General features: G+C 36.6%; 1 protein-coding gene across 1 annotated transcript; it reads right to left on the reverse strand.

The window, feature by feature from the left end:
* Nucleotides 1-1,659: 1,659 nt before the first annotated feature.
* On the reverse strand, nucleotides 1,660-18,337 carry LOC132059379 (26S proteasome non-ATPase regulatory subunit 12 homolog A-like). Its single transcript, XM_059451976.1, has 11 exons — nucleotides 18,107-18,337; nucleotides 14,348-14,455; nucleotides 14,162-14,266; nucleotides 13,943-13,999; nucleotides 13,660-13,856; nucleotides 6,523-6,622; nucleotides 5,271-5,383; nucleotides 3,161-3,314; nucleotides 2,949-3,026; nucleotides 2,119-2,358; nucleotides 1,660-2,042 (listed from the first exon to the last, which is right to left on the reverse strand). Exons 1-10 carry the CDS (start codon nucleotides 18,242-18,244, stop codon nucleotides 2,140-2,142), a joined length of 1,269 nt encoding a protein of 422 aa, XP_059307959.1. The 5' UTR covers nucleotides 18,245-18,337; the 3' UTR covers nucleotides 1,660-2,042; nucleotides 2,119-2,139.
* Between the last annotated feature and the right edge of the window lie 2,487 nt (nucleotides 18,338-20,824).

A 20,824-nucleotide genomic window follows, 5' to 3' on the forward strand; every position in this document is an offset into this window, starting at 1 on the left:
TCCTTTTCCTCTAAGTGCTAATTTCTGCACTCAAGCATGGTCCCGAGCTTTATTGGAATTAAACCACACTGTGTGCATCCGAAGAAGATAAAGAGATGATTGTGATCAAGTGTTGTAACTTCATTCACCGCCATTCATCGACCGTGTTGTAGCTTCGCTAACCACCATTGTTGATCTTTGAGTTTCTTCGAGTTTATGCTTATTTCTATTTTCTCTTTTTGCTTTGATCGAGTCTCCTTAGATCCTCGCTTTGATACCATGTTAAATTTAGTGTTAGATCGTTGAATTTATCACCGGACTTCGAGTACCAACTAGAATCCATCGAGAGAACTTCAAGAAGATATGCGCTTTTGTATATTTCGTATATTCATAGGCGTAACGGGTATATATACCCTCTTATGCTACATATTCACGTGCACCACATTGCTCTTATCTAACCGAATCTTAACTAATTCCTAATCATTACAGACAACTAATATACAAACAAGAGCCTCATCACTTATAACAAACTCAATAACAAACTCAGTTCTTAATATTAGATTACATCCAACAGTCCTAATAATAGCAGATACATGATAAACATTAATGTTAATCCAAGAACACACAGAAGAAGCGCTTCAAACTCGCCCGTGCACTCTTTTTCTTCATACCCTTTGACACGATTCGTTAAGCCCCCAAAACACCTTAGGGTTATTTGTGGAGACCAACAAGTCTTCAATAATACTTTTTCTGTCCAATGACATAAAACAACCCCATTACATAGTGGTCAACTTGTTTGGAGATTGAAGATAATGAAAAAGTACGTGAATTAGATTTCTTTCCAATAATCTAAAAGCATTTGGTATGACCACTGAACTTTTTTGCCTTCAATGGTGTTTTCAACGATGAAGAAGAAGAGTATGTGGGGCCAGGTCTTTTATATGTTAATGGGGGTATGGGCTATATAAAGAGGGACTTTTTATCATTATTTATTTATTTTTCTGTCTCATCAACTTCAAGGAGCTAGGCTTCACGCGCTCAAAAGAAAATACACAGCACGCTATATGCCAGGGTGGACTCAGTGTTTAAAAAATACACTTTGATAAGCTTTTTTATCCGCTTCACTACGTAGTTTTTATATGTCTATCTTACAAAACATGCCAAGTTTAAGGGGCTATCTATGTATTAAGCCAAATTTTTTAAATAAACTCTTATTGCTTGATGTCATATATACCCGTAATATCGTCGTAACCCATTCTTTATTCTTTCTCGATTTAGTCCATCTTAACTCAATATAATCTTTAGACAGTTAATAACCCGCCATGTATTAACCCAACTCCTTTTGCTCCGCTCAAATTTAACCCCCTTTATAATTAGCAGAAAGCCTGGTTTTTGGCTAGTAAATATAATAGAATCCCGCTAAATAACGTTACGCGCCAGCTATTCCCGGAAAGGCACGTAAAGCTGTAAAAGGAAATTGGCTTAAAATACAAATACACAAACACACAAAATGAGAATTTTATCCGAGATTATTTCTTAATCCCACAAAACAAAAAACAAAAAAAAAAACACGACGGACCTTTCTTTTGCCATCATGTGAGAACAATTCTATTTCCCCTTCTTACTTCGTTTGCTTTACAGCTTAAAAAATAAAGCATAAAGGAAAAGAGAGGATCTGCATTAACAAGGCAAGTATCTAATCTTTAGACTATTCAAGAAATATCCCTTGCTAAATTTGATTCCCAAACATGGGGCCACACCATTGAAATTACTACAGAAAGCTGCATTTGAAATAAAATCATTGCTCTGATTCTCCAGTCTTCAGAATGTGATAAATAGTTAACTGAGTAAATAAGTGTTAAAGAACTTGACATCTCTTAGCATCAAACCTAAATTTCTGTCGATCACAATGAATAAATCATGCGGAGAAAACATTGATTAAGATACAAAATGGGGGAAGCAAGTTGAAGCCCTGAAAACGAGCAGGCAAATCGTGATGGTACAGGCAGAAGAATCAAGATTGCCAGTATTTGTCTCTGCTGCTTGTCCTTAGAAATAGAGTACTGCAAAAAGGATTTCAACTTTGTCACAATGAACTTCTGGACCAGAATTGCTACTATAATTGATTTGAGGCTCTACCTGTGGAGTCGGACCAATTTTTCAAGCCTTTAATGCAGCTTTGTGCACCATTGTTTCTTTGTGGATCTGGTGGCAACTCTTTTCGACAAGGTCAAGCAGCTTCTCCAAATTAAAAGCCCATGAATTCAAGATGTCATTGCTGTCTTTTGCGGGTTGGAAACAGACTATACCCATAGGTCTGTCAATCTTAGCAACCAATGCTTTCGATACAACCATTTCAGATAGATGCTTTTCGGCTTCCTGAAAAAGAAAAGTAAAAAAAGATGAGGATTCCCAGAAGAAATGTATGCTATGAGACGTAAAAAGATTCTGTGACAGCTGCAAAGCCTAGACATGCTGTGGTCAGAAACGACGAAGAGAAAATAGAATGTCGCAACCAGTGATTGGTTTTCAGTTCCAACATTTGAAAGTTTAGTGCACAGAAAGGTAAAATATAAAAAAGAATATAATATTGGGAACATCTAGCAGCTCTCCGCTGATTTATGTCAATAGCATTTTATTTTTCACTGTTACAGAGATTAGCGCAAATGTGTAAAACAAATTCCCCATCATCAGCAAGAGCTACACCAAGGATCTAAAATATCGAGAACCGGTTCTGAAATAATAAAGCTAACAGCCTATGTTTTTTACATAGTTCATTGCTGTAAGGCACAGAGAGACCTCAAGACTCATAGTGCCTCAGCCTTTGCACTTAGGTTAGACCATATTGGCTTAATACTATATAATAGCAGGACCTCACCAAATACCACCAAAGATGAAGTAAAACATGTAGATAGTACACAACACTTAAAAGATTTTGAAGTAGGAATAGCAATTAATTAAACATGCACCTGAATATCGAGGCACAACAAATCTGCCAATCTCTTCAAGGTTATTCTTGAGTAGTATTTTGAGACGACAAGGATGTTCTGCAAGGAAAATAGTACTTCAAAAGTGAAACCACAATTCAAGAGGAAAATGGCCTGCAGCATAGATCAACTTAACAGATGCCATTATGACAAATCATCAAATAGAGAACTAAAAGTGAGCCTTCGGATATTACATGCTCTATAACTCTCAGTTGGAGATCTTTGGCAGCCTTGTCGCCCAAAGTTCCACCAGGCATATTCTTTTCATTTTCAAACTCATCCTTGAATGTATTCCATAAAGCAGTCCACTGAATGACCTCCATCGTAATCAATTGCTTCAGAAGCAGCCTGAAGCAAAAACAGAAGGAATATACAGAAATAATCATTAGCCTGAATTTAGTGTCCCAACAGTGTAGCAGTGTTATCAAAAGCGAAAAGCGCAAAAAAACTCTAAGGTCAACTAGGGCTTTAAGCGCAAATAAAGTGTGGACTTTAATGAAAAAAGGCGCAATGGTGCAAAAATACAAATATATATATAGTCCAAGACTAATAATAATAAGCACGAATAACAAATATATGGACAAAGAAATTGTAAAAACATTACGATAAAGTGAAATATCAATTATCTAGTGTCATGTCTTCAAGAGAGGCTCATTGGAAAAGAAAAGTATGTCTTAGGGCCTTGATGATGACACTTAAGCGCGCATAAAGCGAGGCGAAGCGCTCAACATGTTTTGAGCCTCGCTTCCGGGCTTAAGCGCGCCTTTTGACAACACTGTAGTGTAGAAGGTCTGCATTTAATGAAATATAAGAGACTAAATATGATAGCCAAGTAGTAGAATAAGGTTATAACACAATCCATTACTTGATATTTCTGTTTAGAGTTCCAATTTAGAAATGTCAGTATAAGAAAGTATGGACTTCAAAGATCCCCTGATCATTGAACGACTCTGATCTCCTTCAGTCTTAACATGCAACAAGCATATCCAATAAGCAAACGTTGCAACAATGCAAAACCCATTGAACCAGACTTGACTCTATTCTACAGCCAATTTATAGCATGTGATACGATTTGACTAGAGAGGGGTGTGTGTAAGATGGCTCAGTTGACACTCCTACTATATTAGTAATCGAGGAAAATATTGAAACAGTTGCTGAGAGTTCATTCATTACAGAAACATGGGATAAATCTGTGAATACTTAAAAAAAAAAAAAAAAAATCAAATTCTTGAAGTTTTTGAAAGATGCAGAATAATATTGTTGGTGGACGGTGGCAAACATCCTCAACGTCCCAAAATGGAAATTGGCATATAAACTTGTGCCAGAGGTAGTATAAAATAGTTATCATCAAACCATAACCACACGGCATGAAATAATTTCCGCACTAATAGTTGATGGCAGATGGCAAAAGTTTGAGAAATCTTACCCTACAAACCCCTGATATACAAATGCAAATACAACATTATACAATTACTGTAGACAATGTATCAACCTTGTATAAAACTGTATAATAATGTATAAGAGGAGTTTATACACACCTCTAAACTGGTATACAATATTATACAAACTTATACAAGAAGTGTTTATACATAATAAGTGTTAATACATAATGTATAAGAGGTGTTTATACAAACTTCTACATTGTATAAAAGTGTATAATAACGTATAAGAGGTGTTTATACACACTTTACCCGATTGTTTTTGCTAAGACCAGATCAAATCAAACTCAAGAACAATGACTTCGTGTCAGATCTAAAATTCAAATTACTCTTTGGAATGGGTTTACAATGTGTCATCATCATAATCACTAAAAGAAACAGGAGAAAGATAAGATACAAAAGAGTAGTTTGCTGCTGAAATCTTTCCTATTTCAACTTAGATCTAAAATTCAATTTACCCTTTGAGATGAGTTTACAGTACCCGTGCAACCAATCTTCTTTGAATCTAACTAAACAAACCGGGAACGAGGAGAAAAAAAGAAGAAAACAAACCAGAGAGAGAGTGATAGAGAAAAATGGAGAGAGAGGGACAGAGAAAGAGGAATTTATGAGAAAAAAAGAAGAAAACAAACCAGAGAAAGAGTGTGATAGAGAAAAATGGAGAGAGAGGGACAGAGAAAGAGGAGTTTATGGGCTAAAGCAGGTAACGAACTCAAATATGGCTAAAGCGCGTAAATATTTCCCCCTAGCTATCATAGAGTGTAAGAATCCCAAGATAGTATCTCCACAAACATAGTAATTCCTTTTTCCCTATTTTATAAGTAGCAACAATAAGCATATTGCAAGAGAAATTTTCGCATGAAACCTGAAATGAGGAATTTCTGAAAGATTCTTGTCCTCCAAAGTTGAGTTATGAAGACTTGATTGCATAGGATCATGGGGAGACAATACCAAGTACCAGCAAATTTTCCTCAGAACCTACATAAAAAAACAGAGTTCAGCACGCTGGTTGATCAATCATTATCTGCAGTTAACCTCTTCAAGATTTGGAATCTCAAATATAAATGACGAGCTCCTCTACCTACATTTATCCATCTCTACAAATTGGAAATGTTTTTAAAAATAAAAAAATCATGCTTGCTCCGTTAAGAAAAAGCCTCCTATAAGAGCTTCAAATTATCAAAATAGATTACACATTATTTTTTTATTGGTGACTTCAAGTTAACAAAATAGAATAAACCATCGCACATATATTACTCCGAATATACCAGTTCGAAATTTGTTTTCCTTTTCCCCAAGCTATGTTACAGTTGTTTTTACACACATAAATTAGCATAGATGCCTATTGTACTTAAATATGTGCTTGAAGTATGAGAACGAAGCCAAAGTCCATTGATCAACAAGGGTGGACTTGCAAGTGATAAAGCTCTGTTTTTTTTCCCCCATGTAATCATCGTTCTGACAAATGAAAAGGATGCCTACCCCTTATCTAAGAAAACGAAAGGGATGCCAACTCTTCTCTCCTGAGATGAAGAGAAGCCCGAGTCCTGACTAGCTGCATAAGACTAAAAGCCAGCCCCAGCTCATAATTATCAGATGATACTAGAGAAAAATTAATCCTATTCCTTCTCTTCTTTAATAATTCATTTCCCAAAAAAAAAAAAAAACGGAGTATGCATTTATGAATTTGATATATTGATGGCTTCGTAGCACCTCTACTTGATGAAGCAATTAAAATTTTATATAGCGTAAGTTAGTTTACTCAACAGTGATGTCTCCGTTTCAATAGATACATAATTTCCAAACCGTTTTACTTTTGTCAGAGTTGGTTTCTGATATTTGTAAATGAATTTAGTGTCACTCACATTATCTTGAATCATATTTTTTTTGGATGAAGTGAAATATCATTAAGGCATCTAGGGGAATGATATGATGCAGCAGAGTGGTTATTGTTTGATTTTTCTCTAAAGAATTGCGCATTATTTCACCAGCGCAACATTCCATAGCTGTACTACTTTAAGAATTCAAAACTGAATGTACATTGGATAATACCACAAGCAACATCTCGAAATTATAAATTAAGTAGAACGCGAGTACGATTGAAAGGGACCACTCACTGGTATCCACTGTGCTGGGTCTTCTTTCACTGAAGGGATCTCATAGATAGACTTGTAACAGCGACATATTTCAAGGTAATCATTGTTATGTGAGTAATACCTGCAAGAGAAGTAGAACAAATGACTTACCAGTTAAGGATATACAAATGCAAATAATGATCTCCAACTGCAACTATTCGTTCATCTAGAGCTATATCATTCTAAATAAGTAAGCAGGGTCTAAGGCCTAAGGATTGCAACCTGCTAAATCAACAGTTCAGAAAATCATGCAAGGTCCCATTTCACATTTGATAGGTGATTTAAATTTGAAAGACCTTTTTTTTTTTTTTTTGATGATGTAAGTGTTTTATAATCACAAAGGCATCAAGGGGATGCATAGTTACAAAAGAGGAGGAAATAGCAGCTCATACAAAGATAACAAAAAACCTATCATAAGTCTAGAGAGCTGACAAATCCAAGAATCTATCATAAGACTAAGGAGCTAATAAAATCCAAAAAGGAGTCTGGGTTATATGCAGGGGTAAAATTAATCCAGCTAAAAAGAGTAGTCAGGCATCTGGCCTTGAGATTTGAGCTGGCAGTTACAATACCATGAAAACATCTTTGGTTCCTTTCCAACCATAAGCACCACAAAATGCAAGCAGGGACCATAGACCAGATTCTTCTGATGGCCTTCCGAACTTTCCAAGAACTCCAACAGACAAAGACTTCCCTGACAGTGTGAGGTATAACCCATTGCAAACCAAACAAAGTAAGGAACATATTCCACACATCTGTAGCAACTGGACAGTGTAAGAATAGGTGGTTAATGGTTTCAGAGGTGCAATGGCACATGTAACATCTATTAGCGAGATGAAATTTCCTTTTCATGAGGTTGTCCAGAGTTAAACAAGCCCTTTTTAGAGCGACCCAGCAGAAACAGGAGACTTTAGGCGGTAAATTGATTTTCCAAATGAGCTTCCAAGGCCATTGATCAATCAGGTCCTTGTTGGAGGTCAGAAGTAGGTAGCCTTCTTTGACAGAATAAGAACCGTCCTTGTTACTGCCCCACTTAAGTCTGTCATTTCTCTGAGTGAGAACTGGACTGTTCTGTAGACACCCAATCAATGCTATCATGTCCTCTATTTCCCAGTCATTTAGGTGTCTCCTTAGGTGCAAATTCCATGAGTTGTCCTCCCAGTTCTGAGCAATTGTTGAATCTGGGTTAGTTGTTATAGGAACAGCCTGGGAAAAGCATCCTTAAGAGTAATAGAGCCAAGCCATTTGTCTTTCCAGAATAGAAGATGAGCCCCATTTCCCACTTGGAAGGAAGTGTTGAGAAAGAATTCGTCCCACAATCTCCTGATATCTTTCCATAAACCAGTTCCATAAGGAGTTAAGATTGGGTTGGAGCACCAATGGCTAGTGCTACCATATTTAGCTTGGATAATCTCCTTCCAAAGGCCAGCATCATCTTGGTTAAACCTCCAGTGCCACTTCATTAACATACATTTGTTGTGTAATGCTAAATCCTTTATACCAAGACCACCTAGATGTTTTGGAAGAGTTACTTTGTCCCACTCGACTAGATGATACTTGTGATTTTCATTACCTTCCCATAAAAAAGTCCTCCTTAGTTTGTCAAGTTGATATTGAACCTCTGATGGTATTGGGAACAGAGACATGAAGTAAGTAGGAATACTATCCAAGACACTATTGATGAGTGTTACTCTGCCACCAAAAGATAGGTACTGTTGTTGCCAAGAGGCCAATCTTTTCTCAAACTTTTCGATGACCACATTCCAAATCTCCATTGATCTGTGACTAGCTCCCAAGGGGAGTCCTAGATATGTGGTGGGGAAAGTGCCAGTGCTACAATACATGATGCTGGCCAGAAACTCTAAATCTGGAACCATATTAACAGGGTAGATAATGCTTTTAATCATGTTAATGTGGAGCCCTGATAAGGCTTCAAAGATCATAAGGGTGAGGTTGAGATACCTCACTTGAGACTCCTCAGCACCACAAAAATAAGGGTGTCATCAGCAAAGAGAAGATGAGAAACAGGAACGGTAAGACCAGGCCTGTTACCCACTTCAAAACCACCAATCCACTGCAATTGCTTTGCCTTTTCCAGCATGTTACTGAGACCCTCCATGGCCAAAATGAAGAGAAAGGGAGATAGGGGGTCACCTTGCCTTATCCCTCTCTTAGGGGAGAAGAACCCTACAGGACTTCTGTTGACCAGAACAGAAAATTTAACTGTAGAAAAGCTGTATTTAATCCATTTGATCCATTTCTCACCAAACCCCATTTGCCTTAGAATAGAAGTGAGATACTGCCAGTTGAGTTTGTCAAAAGCCTTCTCTATATCCAACTTGAATAAGAGACCAGGGGCATCACTTTTTTGTCTCCAATCCAAGACTTCATTTGCTATAAGAGCTGCATCAGTGATCTGTCTGCCTCTTATAAAAGCATTTTGATAACCTGAGACCAATCTCCCAATCACTTTTTTCAATCTTTCAGTCAGCACCTTTGCCACCAACTTGTAGACACTACCAATAAGACTGATAGGCCTAAAGTCTTTAAGTTCTATAGCACCTTTCTTTTTAGGGATAAGGGCAATAAAAGAAGCATTGAAGGATTTTACCATGTGGCAATTGCTGTGAAAATGATGAAAAGTTCCCATAAGGTCCTGTTTAATAGTGTCCCAGCAGTTCTGATAGAAGGCCATTGTGAAGCCATCTGGTCCGGGGCTCTTGTCAGGGGCACAAGAGTTTAAAGCACTCAACACTTCCTCTTCTTCAAAAGGTTGTTCAAGAGCATCCCTATCGTCTTGGTTCAGACAACCCAAGCCTTCAAAGGTTGCTGAAGGCCTCCAAGCTTCATCCTCAGCATACAACTGCTGATAGAAGTCAAGAATAGCATCTTTTACTTGCACTTTGTCATCAATGATGTTGTCCCCCACCTTCAACCTATCAATACAGTTGTAACTTCTATGAGAGTTGGCAGCTCTTTGGAAGTATTTAGTATTTCTATCCCCTTCTTTCAACCACAGTCATCTTGATTTCTGTCTCCAAGATGTTTCTTCAGCCTTAGCTAACTGTTGGATCTCCATTTTCAAATGCAATAATTTGTTCTTTTCAGCTTGAGTTTGTAACCTCCCTTCAGTTGCCTGTTCAAGAAATAAAATTTCTTCCAAAGCTTTGTTAGTTCTGGTAGAAACTTTGCCAAAAACCTCCCTGTTCCATGTAACCAAATCCTTTTTCAAAGATTTCAACTTTTGAGAGAGGATGAAGTCCGGAGAACCATTAACCACGTAGCCTTGCCACCACTGCTTTACCAAGTCAGTAAAACCTTCCTGCTGGAGCCACATATTTTCAAATTTAAAATAAGAAGGTTCATTAGACCAGTCACCGCTCTCTAAGGAGATGGGTTTATGATCCGAGATTGCCTTGGGTAGAGCCAATTGTTTCACAGAGCCAAAAGCGTCATTCCACTCTGAAGAAATCAAGAATCTATCAATTCTAGAAGCTTGTAGTGAATTTTCCCCCTGGTCCAAGTATAGAATGCCCCTTGCAATGGTAAATCAACTAAGTCCATGTCTTGAATAAATTCAGAGAAGCATTTCATGGCTCTAGATCTTCTTATACAGTTGAATCTTTCACTTTCAAAACGACACACATTAAAATCTCCTCCGATGACCCAACTTTCATTCCAAAGGCCCCTTACACCGGCTAATCGTTCCAGAAGTCATCCCTTTCCCAGTTAGTATGTGGCCCATAGACACCAGTAAAGCAAAATCTGAAATTAGTTTGAACACCTTCCATCATAGTTGACATGGTGTGTTGTCCCTGGTGTGCATCAATACAACTCCATTGTCTTTTATCCCATAATATAATTATACCCCCTCTATTGCCACTGGCTTTCAGTTCCACCCATTCAACCCATCTTGAACCCCATAACTGTCTAGCTATCTCCACAGAACAGCCTTGGATCTTAGTTTCCTGCAAACATAGAATGTCGGGCTTCCACTTCTGAATAAGAGAGTTGATGGTGCTCCTCTTGCTCGTATCATTGAGCCCCCTTACGTTCCAGCTAATGATCTTGGCTTTCATTCAGAGAAGGCTTTGAGTTGCCTGCCCCTGTTAGATCCTTCACCTTTTTCATATGTAATAGTGCAAGCCAATTTCTTTGCCTCTAATTCTTCCTTCTTTTTTGGTTTCTTAGTCTCGTTACTTCTCCCCTTTTGCTGCTGCAATTGAGATTGCCTTTTCTGCTCCATGCGCAGAATCATATCGAAGATTTCAGGCTCGAAACCTAAAGAATTCACCCCAAAAGCCTTGCATGCTTTAGTCATGGTTATTTTAGTCCAGTGCGACATCTCAATTACTGTTGGAGTATGAATATCCTGATGTATATCGTGATTATACCCATCCCATGTTAATTGCAAAGTATCACTTCCAAAGGAAGGGGAAAAATCAAAACCCTGAGGATTGGGCAAGTGAGATTCAGGGTGTAAAGAAGGGAGAGTGAGAAGAGAGAGGGATTGCAAGTATTCCGCTTCATCATCTGCCATAGAACCATCGTGATCAGTTTTGACAAGAGATTGACTAGTCGTCACTACTGAATCCGCATAGAAAGTTTCAGCTGGGCCCTTCCCTTTTGTAAAAAGAGTAGGGTTTTCCTGATAAAGGGTTTGGGCCGGCCCTTTTGATTTCCACTCATGTAATTGTGGTCTTTTCTTAATAAGGGGAGCTTTATTCCTTTTTCGCCTTCTGGAATAATATAAGTGGTCCACTCTGGGCTGGACTGAAGTTTGGGCCTGACCCTGCTGTTGGGCTGAAATAGAGGATGGCCCAACCCTAGGAGATTCAAAATTTAAAAACTCTGACTTTGCAGGCATGACACATGCTGGCTCTGTAGTCTTGGACCGCTGGTCAATAACCTGCCCCTGTGGCCCATTCCCTGAGGCTGTAATTTTTGCAACAGCATCAACAACAATGGAGATCTCAAAGGTCCAATCCTCATATTTCAGATCGATCTTTCTGGGAATCTCCTGGGTAGAATCAGTGATGCAAATACGAGCCCAGTAGAGATGATTCCTCTTCTTCGTGTCCTCATCAGTATCCACATAACCACCGCAAGAATCACCGATGAATTTCATGGTTTTCTCCGACCAGGCATGCAATGGAACTCCGAAAGCTCTCACCCATCGGGAAGCAGACTTTGGTGTTGCAAGTTGAGTTCCGGCCACCGGAGACCACCATTCGAGAGCAAGTCTTCTTCCATTCCAAAACCAATCACCCATTTTACCCTCTCCGCCTCCTGCCTCGACGGGAATTCGAAAAGAAATTGGTTGTGAGAAATAGGAGTGACCCTCAACCCAGCTGTTATCTTCCATCTGCTCAGAAACCATTTTTGAATAACCTCCGGATTTGGGCTCGAGTTGTAGGGATCGTTGAAGGTGCCCACAAGACAACAGGAAAGAAACAAATTTGCCGATACCGGTTTGGCTTGATCTGCCAGATCCGGCCAACTCAGCTTGCAAGCAGCCTCGAAATAAGACTTCCCCTGAGAAGTGAACCGTTGAAGAGCTGGGTTCAAAGGCTTGCCCAAGAATCTGAGAATCTTTGAAGCAATTTCAGCCCAGCCAAGATTAGAATCTACCTCCGGAATAATAATAGCATTTTTCCTGTCTCCCCTCCATATCTCAATACGTAAAAAACACCCATAAATGTTGTAATTTTGATATACTCTATGTAGATCATTTTGTTGCTTTCTTCCCCATCTTCTATAGAGGTTTCCAGAGCCCCGAGAAGCCTGTTGTAACGCATTGCAAACCCATCTCAAATTGCTTTCATCGATTTTTATTTTGCTGGAGAATCGACTGCTCCGTTCACTGAACAAGAACCACCTAATCTGACCTTCGCTAATATCTTTAATTTCAAAAGATTTATCACCTGAAACAAAGAAACAACTCCCACCCATAATAAAGAAGAGAGAAAGGAAGAGAGAAAATAGAGGAGAAGAGAAATTTCCGGTGATCGGAGGGATCACTGGAGAGAGAAAACTAAGGCCCAGAAGGGACCCTAGAGGATGTCCTCGATAAATGTGCCTGGGAGCATTTTTGCAAGAATACAATCAGGAACTTACCTCATAAGGTTTTTTTTTTTTTTTTTTTTTTTTACTCCTTCAAACCTCAGTATCAGCTTAGTGGCTCAAAGTTATAGGGTTTAGATGAGCATAACCATGTCATTTAATAGTCATGTAATCTGAAGACAACTTCAAGATACTTCTTGAAGGAAAAAGCAGCGTATAACAGAACTATAATTGCGTTCTAAGTTTAGTCCCCTGCTCCGAAAAGTGCATTCACAAATACACCAAATCAGAGATAGCAAATATGAACCAATCTCAAACAGGCAGCTCTGTTTATCTTGCTTTAGTCCCTATTTTTTCAACGGCAATGGATGCACAAACGTGTATTATCTCTTTGGATAAAAATATGAACCTTTCTACCAAAATGAAAGGTTCATATGAGCCGAGGATCTATCGGAAACAACCTCTCTACCCCGCAAAGGTAGAGGTAAGGCCTGCGTACATCCTACCCTCCCTAGACCCCACTTGTGGGATTACACAGGGTATGTTGTTGTTGCTACCAAAGTGAATCGTTTCTGACAAAGTGCAGATAGCACTCCCTTTAGTCCCTTGTTACAGTTGTTTTTTTTTTTTTTTTTTTGGGGGGGGTGGGGGTGGGGGGGAGGGGGAGGAACTAGAATTCTCATAGACAACTAAAACATATACAATACGAAGACAATCAGAATTTTTATTCAGAAAACATGTCTTATCCATACTCAAATGAAGCAAGGAATGTAGACCAACTGCCAGCAAATAAGCAAGTTATGTGTCTTAAATACTGCTAATATTTCCAGTCCAGATGCTACACAAATCTCGAAAAATTGGTGCAGAAGATGCAAGCTTTAAGTACGACTACATTAAATATTCCAAGTTTTCCAAAGAAATAAGTTATGTTATATTAAAATCCTATTCAGTTTGCATGAATGTGCTGAGTGCTTGATAGCAAGAAGGGTGTAACATTCATCACTTCTAGAGAAAATAACTTGATTAAACCCACATTTAAAACATAATCAGATGTACCTAATCATTAATTGATAATAGGTCTGCTTCAGCTCTAGCAGTGATGGAATATCTGCAGCGGGCTCCTCGACCACATTTTCACCCTCCTTTGGTTTCTTCTTTTCTTTAGAGGGATCAGCTTCAAACACTCTGGGGTTGATCTTTCTTGAGAGTATTTGAGCACGAACATAATCTTCACGATCTAGGCATAGACGAACCTGCAGTATTCAACATAACCCAATTAGTCCAAAAGCATGCTCTCATTTGAGCTTTGAGTAGAAAGAGAAGGAAGAGTATCACATACTTGTTCAAGAATAAAGGCTATCTTTTCAGTTTTTGCCATCGCTCCAAAGGTTTCAACCTGTTAGTAAAGCCATTGGGCACATTACCATTGTAAGTGAAAAAAATAACCAGAAAGCTTCTTTTAAGAAAGAACAAGGACCAGGATATTGCAGTTAGACATCAATTGCACAAAGCAAAAAAGACTTAGACGAGACCAAAGCAAAGGTCAACAAACACTGACCGCAACTTCTTGCATCAAATCAGCAGCCTCGGCTATAAGTCCTTGTTCTTCTTTAATCTTTGCCAGTTTCTTAACCAAACGAGCTCTCTCAATCTCAACATATATCTACATGCCAGATCATAGTTGCTCAGTACGAAATAGAAACAGATCGCAGCAATGTCTTTATCAAAATGAAAAGACGCTCACCTTTCCTGCAGACACATTGTTAAGCGTTTTGATGAGTTCTATCTTAGTGTCAAGATCTGGCGTCTGATCAATATACTCCATTGCTTGTTGGACCATGGCCTGTACAGCCTGCACAAGAATAGAAAAACACCAAGCATGTTACTATAAAGTTAAAAGAGGACAAATGAACCCAAAAAATCATCCATCAGTGCTGTTAGACGAAGTACAGCATTAAAGTTTAAAGAGGACAAATGAACCCATAAAATCATCCATCAGTGCCGTCACAACTAGACGAAGTACTGCATTGCCACATGTGTATATTTTTCATGAGAATGGCTCATTCCATATTCATGGGGAAAAGGAAGAGCATATCTAAAAAGGCACTTCAAATATGGAATGGACAGGACTCAGGAGCTTACAGAAGACACTAGTATGCTTGTAAGTGAAAACAAGTTAAGATAAAAAAATATATAATTAAGCACCAAGCACGTGCGATCCAATTTCTTCTTCGTTTTCCAATTGCCTAGGCCTCATCATGCTAAGCAATTCTTCCTTGCATCCTTGGCCATTGCATCTCTAAGTAATTTGAGTTTCTTGTTCCAGTAAGTTCTATACAGAAGTAGTACTCAGGTAGAAATCCCTGTTCCTTAGGGAAACACATCCAAGACCACCCGTGATCACTTATTCACTTATACCCCAGATTCCAACATTCTCCAAGACGATTTTTTGTGGCCATAGGAAACATGGCCCAAAAGTTCCACACATAAAGCTGCTAACCGACAATTTGGTTGCCACGAAAGGTTTCTGCTTTTGCATCTTAGTAGTAGTTGACATTTTTTGTTCTATCCTCACCCCTTACTTCTATTCAATTGTTTGAGTTCCTAGCTTTTTCTTTAAACCTCTCCACTTAATGTCACTAACCAAGAACTTTGGCCCTTTGTACATCCTTTCCAAATTCAATTCTAAGAAAGCTCAAATGTGTGTAGATCTATCTTTCATTTCATTTAAACCCTACAAATTCAGTTTTGACCATTTATTTTGAGCAACCATTAAATATGAATACTAGATCTTGAAGTCCAGCAACCAAATATCGTCCTGAAATAATAATTCTATGAAACAACTTCATGAATTTTTTTAAAAAGGAATTGCAAAAGCAGCAGTCTCTAAAGTAGTTCATCAGCAAATCAGGCAAAATCATGGTGCAACATGGCAATTATGAATGATGCCGATATTTTTAAAGATTTTCTCATGTTGAAGGATATAGAATAGATAAAGTTGATCAAAGAATGCTATTTCCGACATCATCAACTAGAACAATCGAAATTACAAAAAAAAAAAAAAAAAAAAAAAAAGAGAAAAAAAGGAGAGATATACAAAAGTTAGATCGATATGGATAGAGTTGGTCATGGAGTATGCCTTTAAACTTTATCCGTAAAAAGTCTTAAGGTCACGAGACAGTGCTAGCCTTTTGGTATATTTAAATTTGTAATGTATAACAAAATCATATGTTTTTCGAGTATGTGTCCATTAAACAGTTTTAGTATGCATACTATGTAAAAGATGATATGAAATACACGTGCAACGCATGAACGCACGTGCAAAGAGACTAGTAAGTTTTAAAAAGAACCACCTTGCATGTATTTTCCTCACCTGCACTTTCATATTGCTGGAACACATCAATATAAAACTTATTCATCAGTCTCTACTTCTTTTTTTTTTTTTGATGGTCGAGAGCCTTTGAAACTCGGCGATAAAGGGCTTGCAATTCTACCCTTCTCCACCTAAATACCAAGCGTAGTTCGCATAGCGCAGGGCTGGATCCCACCTTTTTTTATCGATACTCAACTTTTTTTTATTGACCATGGTGTCTAGGCTAGCTTGCGCGCACCTCGACTAATTCCATGGGGTACCTGCTACCTCCCACCAAAGACCGGAAACTCTATCCACCAACGCTTGGACAGATGGGAAGAAACCACCTAGTGTTTTTTGCTTCTCCTGAGATTTAAAACCTAGTGTTTTTTGCTTCTCCTGAGATTTAAACCTGAGACCTTGGGTCCTCTAGTCTATATAGTTGCATTTTAAAAAAATCCTAGAACTTTAATTACGTAGTTTTTTAAAAGTCACTTTCAGTTTAAAATAGAGACTTGACACATAAGTGGATAAGTTTCCACTTTTTCTAAGTAGAGGTCCAGCCTATCCAAACTTCCGCTATGTTCAAGGAACCATTCGTAGGTAATCATACATATCTTTTTAGTCAAGTAAACTAAAATATTAAGCACTACATATCTTTTTAATCAAGTAAACTAAAATATTAAGCACTACTCCGCCCTTTTTGCTTTTTCAAAGTCCAAGTAAGACCAAGAACCTCACTTCCATTCCGTTTGTACCAAGCAAAGCATAGAAATGACCCTATCCTCTCACCTAGACCTAGAGAAGAACATTAACCCAATACCCTCACCTCCTTCCTCATTAAAGCAAAGTTTACAAGTCTGCTCAGCTAAAACAAATAAAGTTTTGAATTATGCACTAAGGAATCAGCACGTCCCCATGCTCTTTTCATTGAATTTACAGCAAGATCAAGGAAGAACCTATACAGTGTATTACTGTTTAAAGTTCCGGTATATCATACATACTGCACAAACAATTATACTAATACATTGAAGTTTATATATTCAGAGAAAGAAGTCAATCATTTGGGTAATATGGACCATAAAAACAAAAAATGAGAAAGAAAAGAGGAAGGTCAGAGAGTAAGTCCAATTTTGGCAAGTTCTAGATGCTAGTTAGTGACAGTTTAGCTCCACACTTGCAAACAAAGATAACTAATACATCTCCCTCTAAAAGTTCTAACCATTCCTACAATCAGTATCACAGGTTGGTTCATCAAACTGATTCTGCTTACCTCCGTGATGTAGGGATAAGGTTTGCACACACTCTTAACCCCCCCCCCCAAAAAAAGACCCCACCCGTGGGATTATATTCGGTATGTTGTTGTTGTTTGTACTAGTCACAAAAAATTTAAAAAAAATTAAAAATTGATTATTTACTCTGTAAAGTATAACTATTATATAGAAACTCAAAAGCTCAAATCAAAATTCAATTACCCGAAACGTCAAGATCTTTAGGTACCATCCACAGATTAGGCGCACGCAACAATATACTAATCTCTAAAACTCTACTGTTTCTTTCACATAAGTTTAGTGGCCGTTTGGCCATGGATATTTTTACCTTTTTCCGACTTGAATACCGGAAATCATGTTTGGCCACAAAATTCCAGAATTCAACTTCATTCCGGAATTAAAACACCGAAAAGTTGTTTTCACTTTTTCCAGTCTAAATCACTCACAAAAATTCAAAAACAACTCCAATTTCCAAATACCATTTTTCACTTTGAAAACAAAAACTACTTTTTTCAAATACTCACAATTTTCATGGCCAAACGGGTCCTAGTAAATAAAAACATGATATTTCAAGTCCAGATTCATAGGGAGAAAAAAAAAAAAAACTTAAAACAAACTTGGAAAAATCAACTGATCAATGAACAAAAAGGGAAATTTTCAAAATATACAGCCCAACATCATACCTGAGCAAAGCATTATACATAATGTATCAACCTTACATAAAAGTGTAACAAACTCAAAATATGGGCTACGTGGCGTAAATATTGTCTCATAGTGGACAGAGAGCGTAATTTCCCCTAGAAAATCATAATTTAGTAAATGAAAACATGATATTTCAAGTCCAAACCTGAAAAATGAATTAAAATACAAATAAAAATACCTGTTTTAATTGTCCCCGTCGCTTAGACAAGAGAACAATCTGTTCATTAAGCATTTTCCATGATTTCGCATCGAAACAAAGTTGAAGTATATCTGTAGCTGCTTTTCTAGTACCTGCCACGTCACCAGCTTGTCTCATTTGTTTCTCTACATTCAATAACGCTTCTATTTGCGCTTCCAATTTCCTATCACCTTCCTGTAAACAACAAAAACAAAGAAAACATATTTAGAATGAATTAAACAGTGTTTAGATCGATAATTGAGGATGGATTAGAGAAATTGTAAGGTTTAATTACCATGTTGATTGATTTGTTGAGTGTTTTTGGGGTTAGATTGAGATCGATTTTGAAACCCTAGAACAGAGAGAGAGAGAGAGATTGAAGACTTTTAAATTTTTATTTTTGAGTGGTTTTTACAGTTGTTTTTATATTTTTGTTTATTTTATTTTTGGGGCTAGTAGTTTTCTTGTAGGAATAGTTATGCTCTGCCAAAAAGGGCGTTAATATCTTTGTGGGATAACTTTTTACTTTACTTTATTACTAGTATTCGTACGGCAGGTATCAAACAAAATTAACCATAGAATGTTATTATGTTATTTGTTTGATATAATAAAATGTTGTCATATCGCATTGAAATATTTAAAATAAAAATTGACATTTAATGACATATCACAAATTCAATTACTTTAGACTTTTTAATATAGAATCCCATTGACATATCTTTTAAATAAGTTATCATATTTACAGTTTAGTTGCTAAGTAGTTGACTTCTATATTTATTTTATTTAATCTGTTAAGACATGGGAGCATAATTTTATCTTTTAATTCAAATTTAAAATAATCTTTCAATTCAAAATTGCCAAGTAGATCATATTAATTTTAAAACTTAATATTTTAATTACAATTCAAAAAATAACCTCACTTACTTTTACTAGATTACCTATTAATATTGTCAAAAAATGTGTACTTAAACTTGAATGTTCTTACAATCAAGGTAGAATATAATAGTAACATACTTACACAAATCATAATTATCTAATAATAGAATTCCAGGGAAGAGAAAAACCTGACAATGATCATTTGTCAAATGTTGTTTAGATCGAATAATCTGATGAAGAGCATTATCCATCAATTCGTAAACTAAAGATTAAATTAAAAACACGGAAATTAATCTGCAACAAAGCAACAAATTGAATTTAATAACTCCTTAATCATCATATAGGAGCAATTCACTTACGTTCTCCCGATCCATGTGCCGAAGTAGCTTAATTTCTCTCAATGTTCCCTTCGCATCAATTCTATCATCAAATGCATTTCTCTTTTCTTAATCGCAATATCCTCGCGTGTCTCTAAATTTACAGCAGCACCAACAAATAGCAAAATCTAAGAAACGATATATATACCCCAAAACATGGTTAATGTGAGCAAAAATAATTCAAACTTAAAGCAGAATAGTATGTTTTATTGTGAATTAAGGGCTTTTCATCAATTACATAAACATACTCATAAATTTAAGAACACAAAAGGTCTTGAATCCAAAAATAAATAAATAAATAAATAAAGAAATAAATATTACCTATTATTACCTTAAGAAGTGAAGAAATCTTGGTGACCATTTCCAAGATCTCGTCAAAATTAAGTTTTATCTCTTTCATAATCTCCATCACTATACATGTTGATATTATTCCTGCAAAACAAAATACTTTTTTAAAAATTGATAAAAAGACATGATATCAACAGAAGTATAACCAACCGCAACAAAATCAGAATAGCAAGCAAATCCCTTTTTTTCCTTCAAAATTTTGTAATCAAATTAAGTACAAAATCAACACGTATTCGCTGAAAATATAGAACTACATTGAATTTGCAAATAACAAAGAATTTGAAATTAAAAATGAAAATGTTATGTTGAACACAATGAGTAAAATGACGAATGTTACTTTACTAATCAAAGTCGAAGTAAAAACTAAAACAAAAAGTAAGTAACCGAGCAAAAAGTAAAAAATCATTTGCAAAAGCGAGGAAGAAAAGTTGTATAACCATTAATTAGCAGTTTACCAATGGAGTATTATCCTAACAGGCAAGGTAAAATATTACTATTTTGAAATCTTTTGATTAACCGTTCCCTAAATTTGGCTTTATCTATATACTACGGCTAGAAGTTAGATTACTACCTTTATCTAAATATATTTGAATAATTTATTTATTTTGCTATTTGTAGCAATTGTTTTTTTTTTTTTTACTCTTGCACGTTTTTGTTTTCAGATTGATTTTTTTATTTTTTATATTTTATTTTTTCTAATCTGCTCCTTGCAATTGTTTCTTTTTACCTCTGCAGGTTTTTGTTTTATTTTGCCGAGAAAACGATTGTTGACTTGTTGCATTTATTTTACGTTGCCTTTTTTTTTTTTTTTTTTTTGTTGCCAATTTTGCTAACTGCTTTGCTTCTTGCATTTTTTGTTAATTAATTAATTTGATAACTGTTTTGCCACTTGAAGTTTTTTATTTATTATTTATTATTAATTTCGCTAAGTGTTTTTTTTTTCTTTTTAAAATTGAAATTTTTCTGATGATGACACTTGTCATCATATTCTTGCTTTGCCTCTCCTATTATATATAGATAGATATTTATTTTGAGAGAATACATAAATACCTCCTGAAGATGACACCTTTTTTCAATAAGACACCTAAACTTTGCGAGGGTCCTAACACCCCCTTAA

The sequence above is a fragment of the Lycium ferocissimum genome, chromosome 6 (assembly GCF_029784015.1).
Source record: "Lycium ferocissimum isolate CSIRO_LF1 chromosome 6, AGI_CSIRO_Lferr_CH_V1, whole genome shotgun sequence".
Classification (NCBI taxonomy): domain Eukaryota; kingdom Viridiplantae; phylum Streptophyta; class Magnoliopsida; order Solanales; family Solanaceae; genus Lycium; species Lycium ferocissimum.

Coding starts and splice junctions, on each gene's coding strand:
- LOC132059379 (XM_059451976.1), bottom strand. CDS start 18,244: ATGAGACAAGCTGGTGACGTGGCAGGTACTAGAAAAGCAGCTACAGAT. Junction 13,857..13,942: donor TAGCCTTTATTCTTGAACAA/GTATGTGATACT, acceptor TGAATACTGCAG/GTTCGTCTATGCCTAGATCG. Junction 6,623..13,659: donor TATTATCAATTAATGATTAG/GTACATCTGATT, acceptor CTTCTCTTGCAG/GTATTACTCACATAACAATG.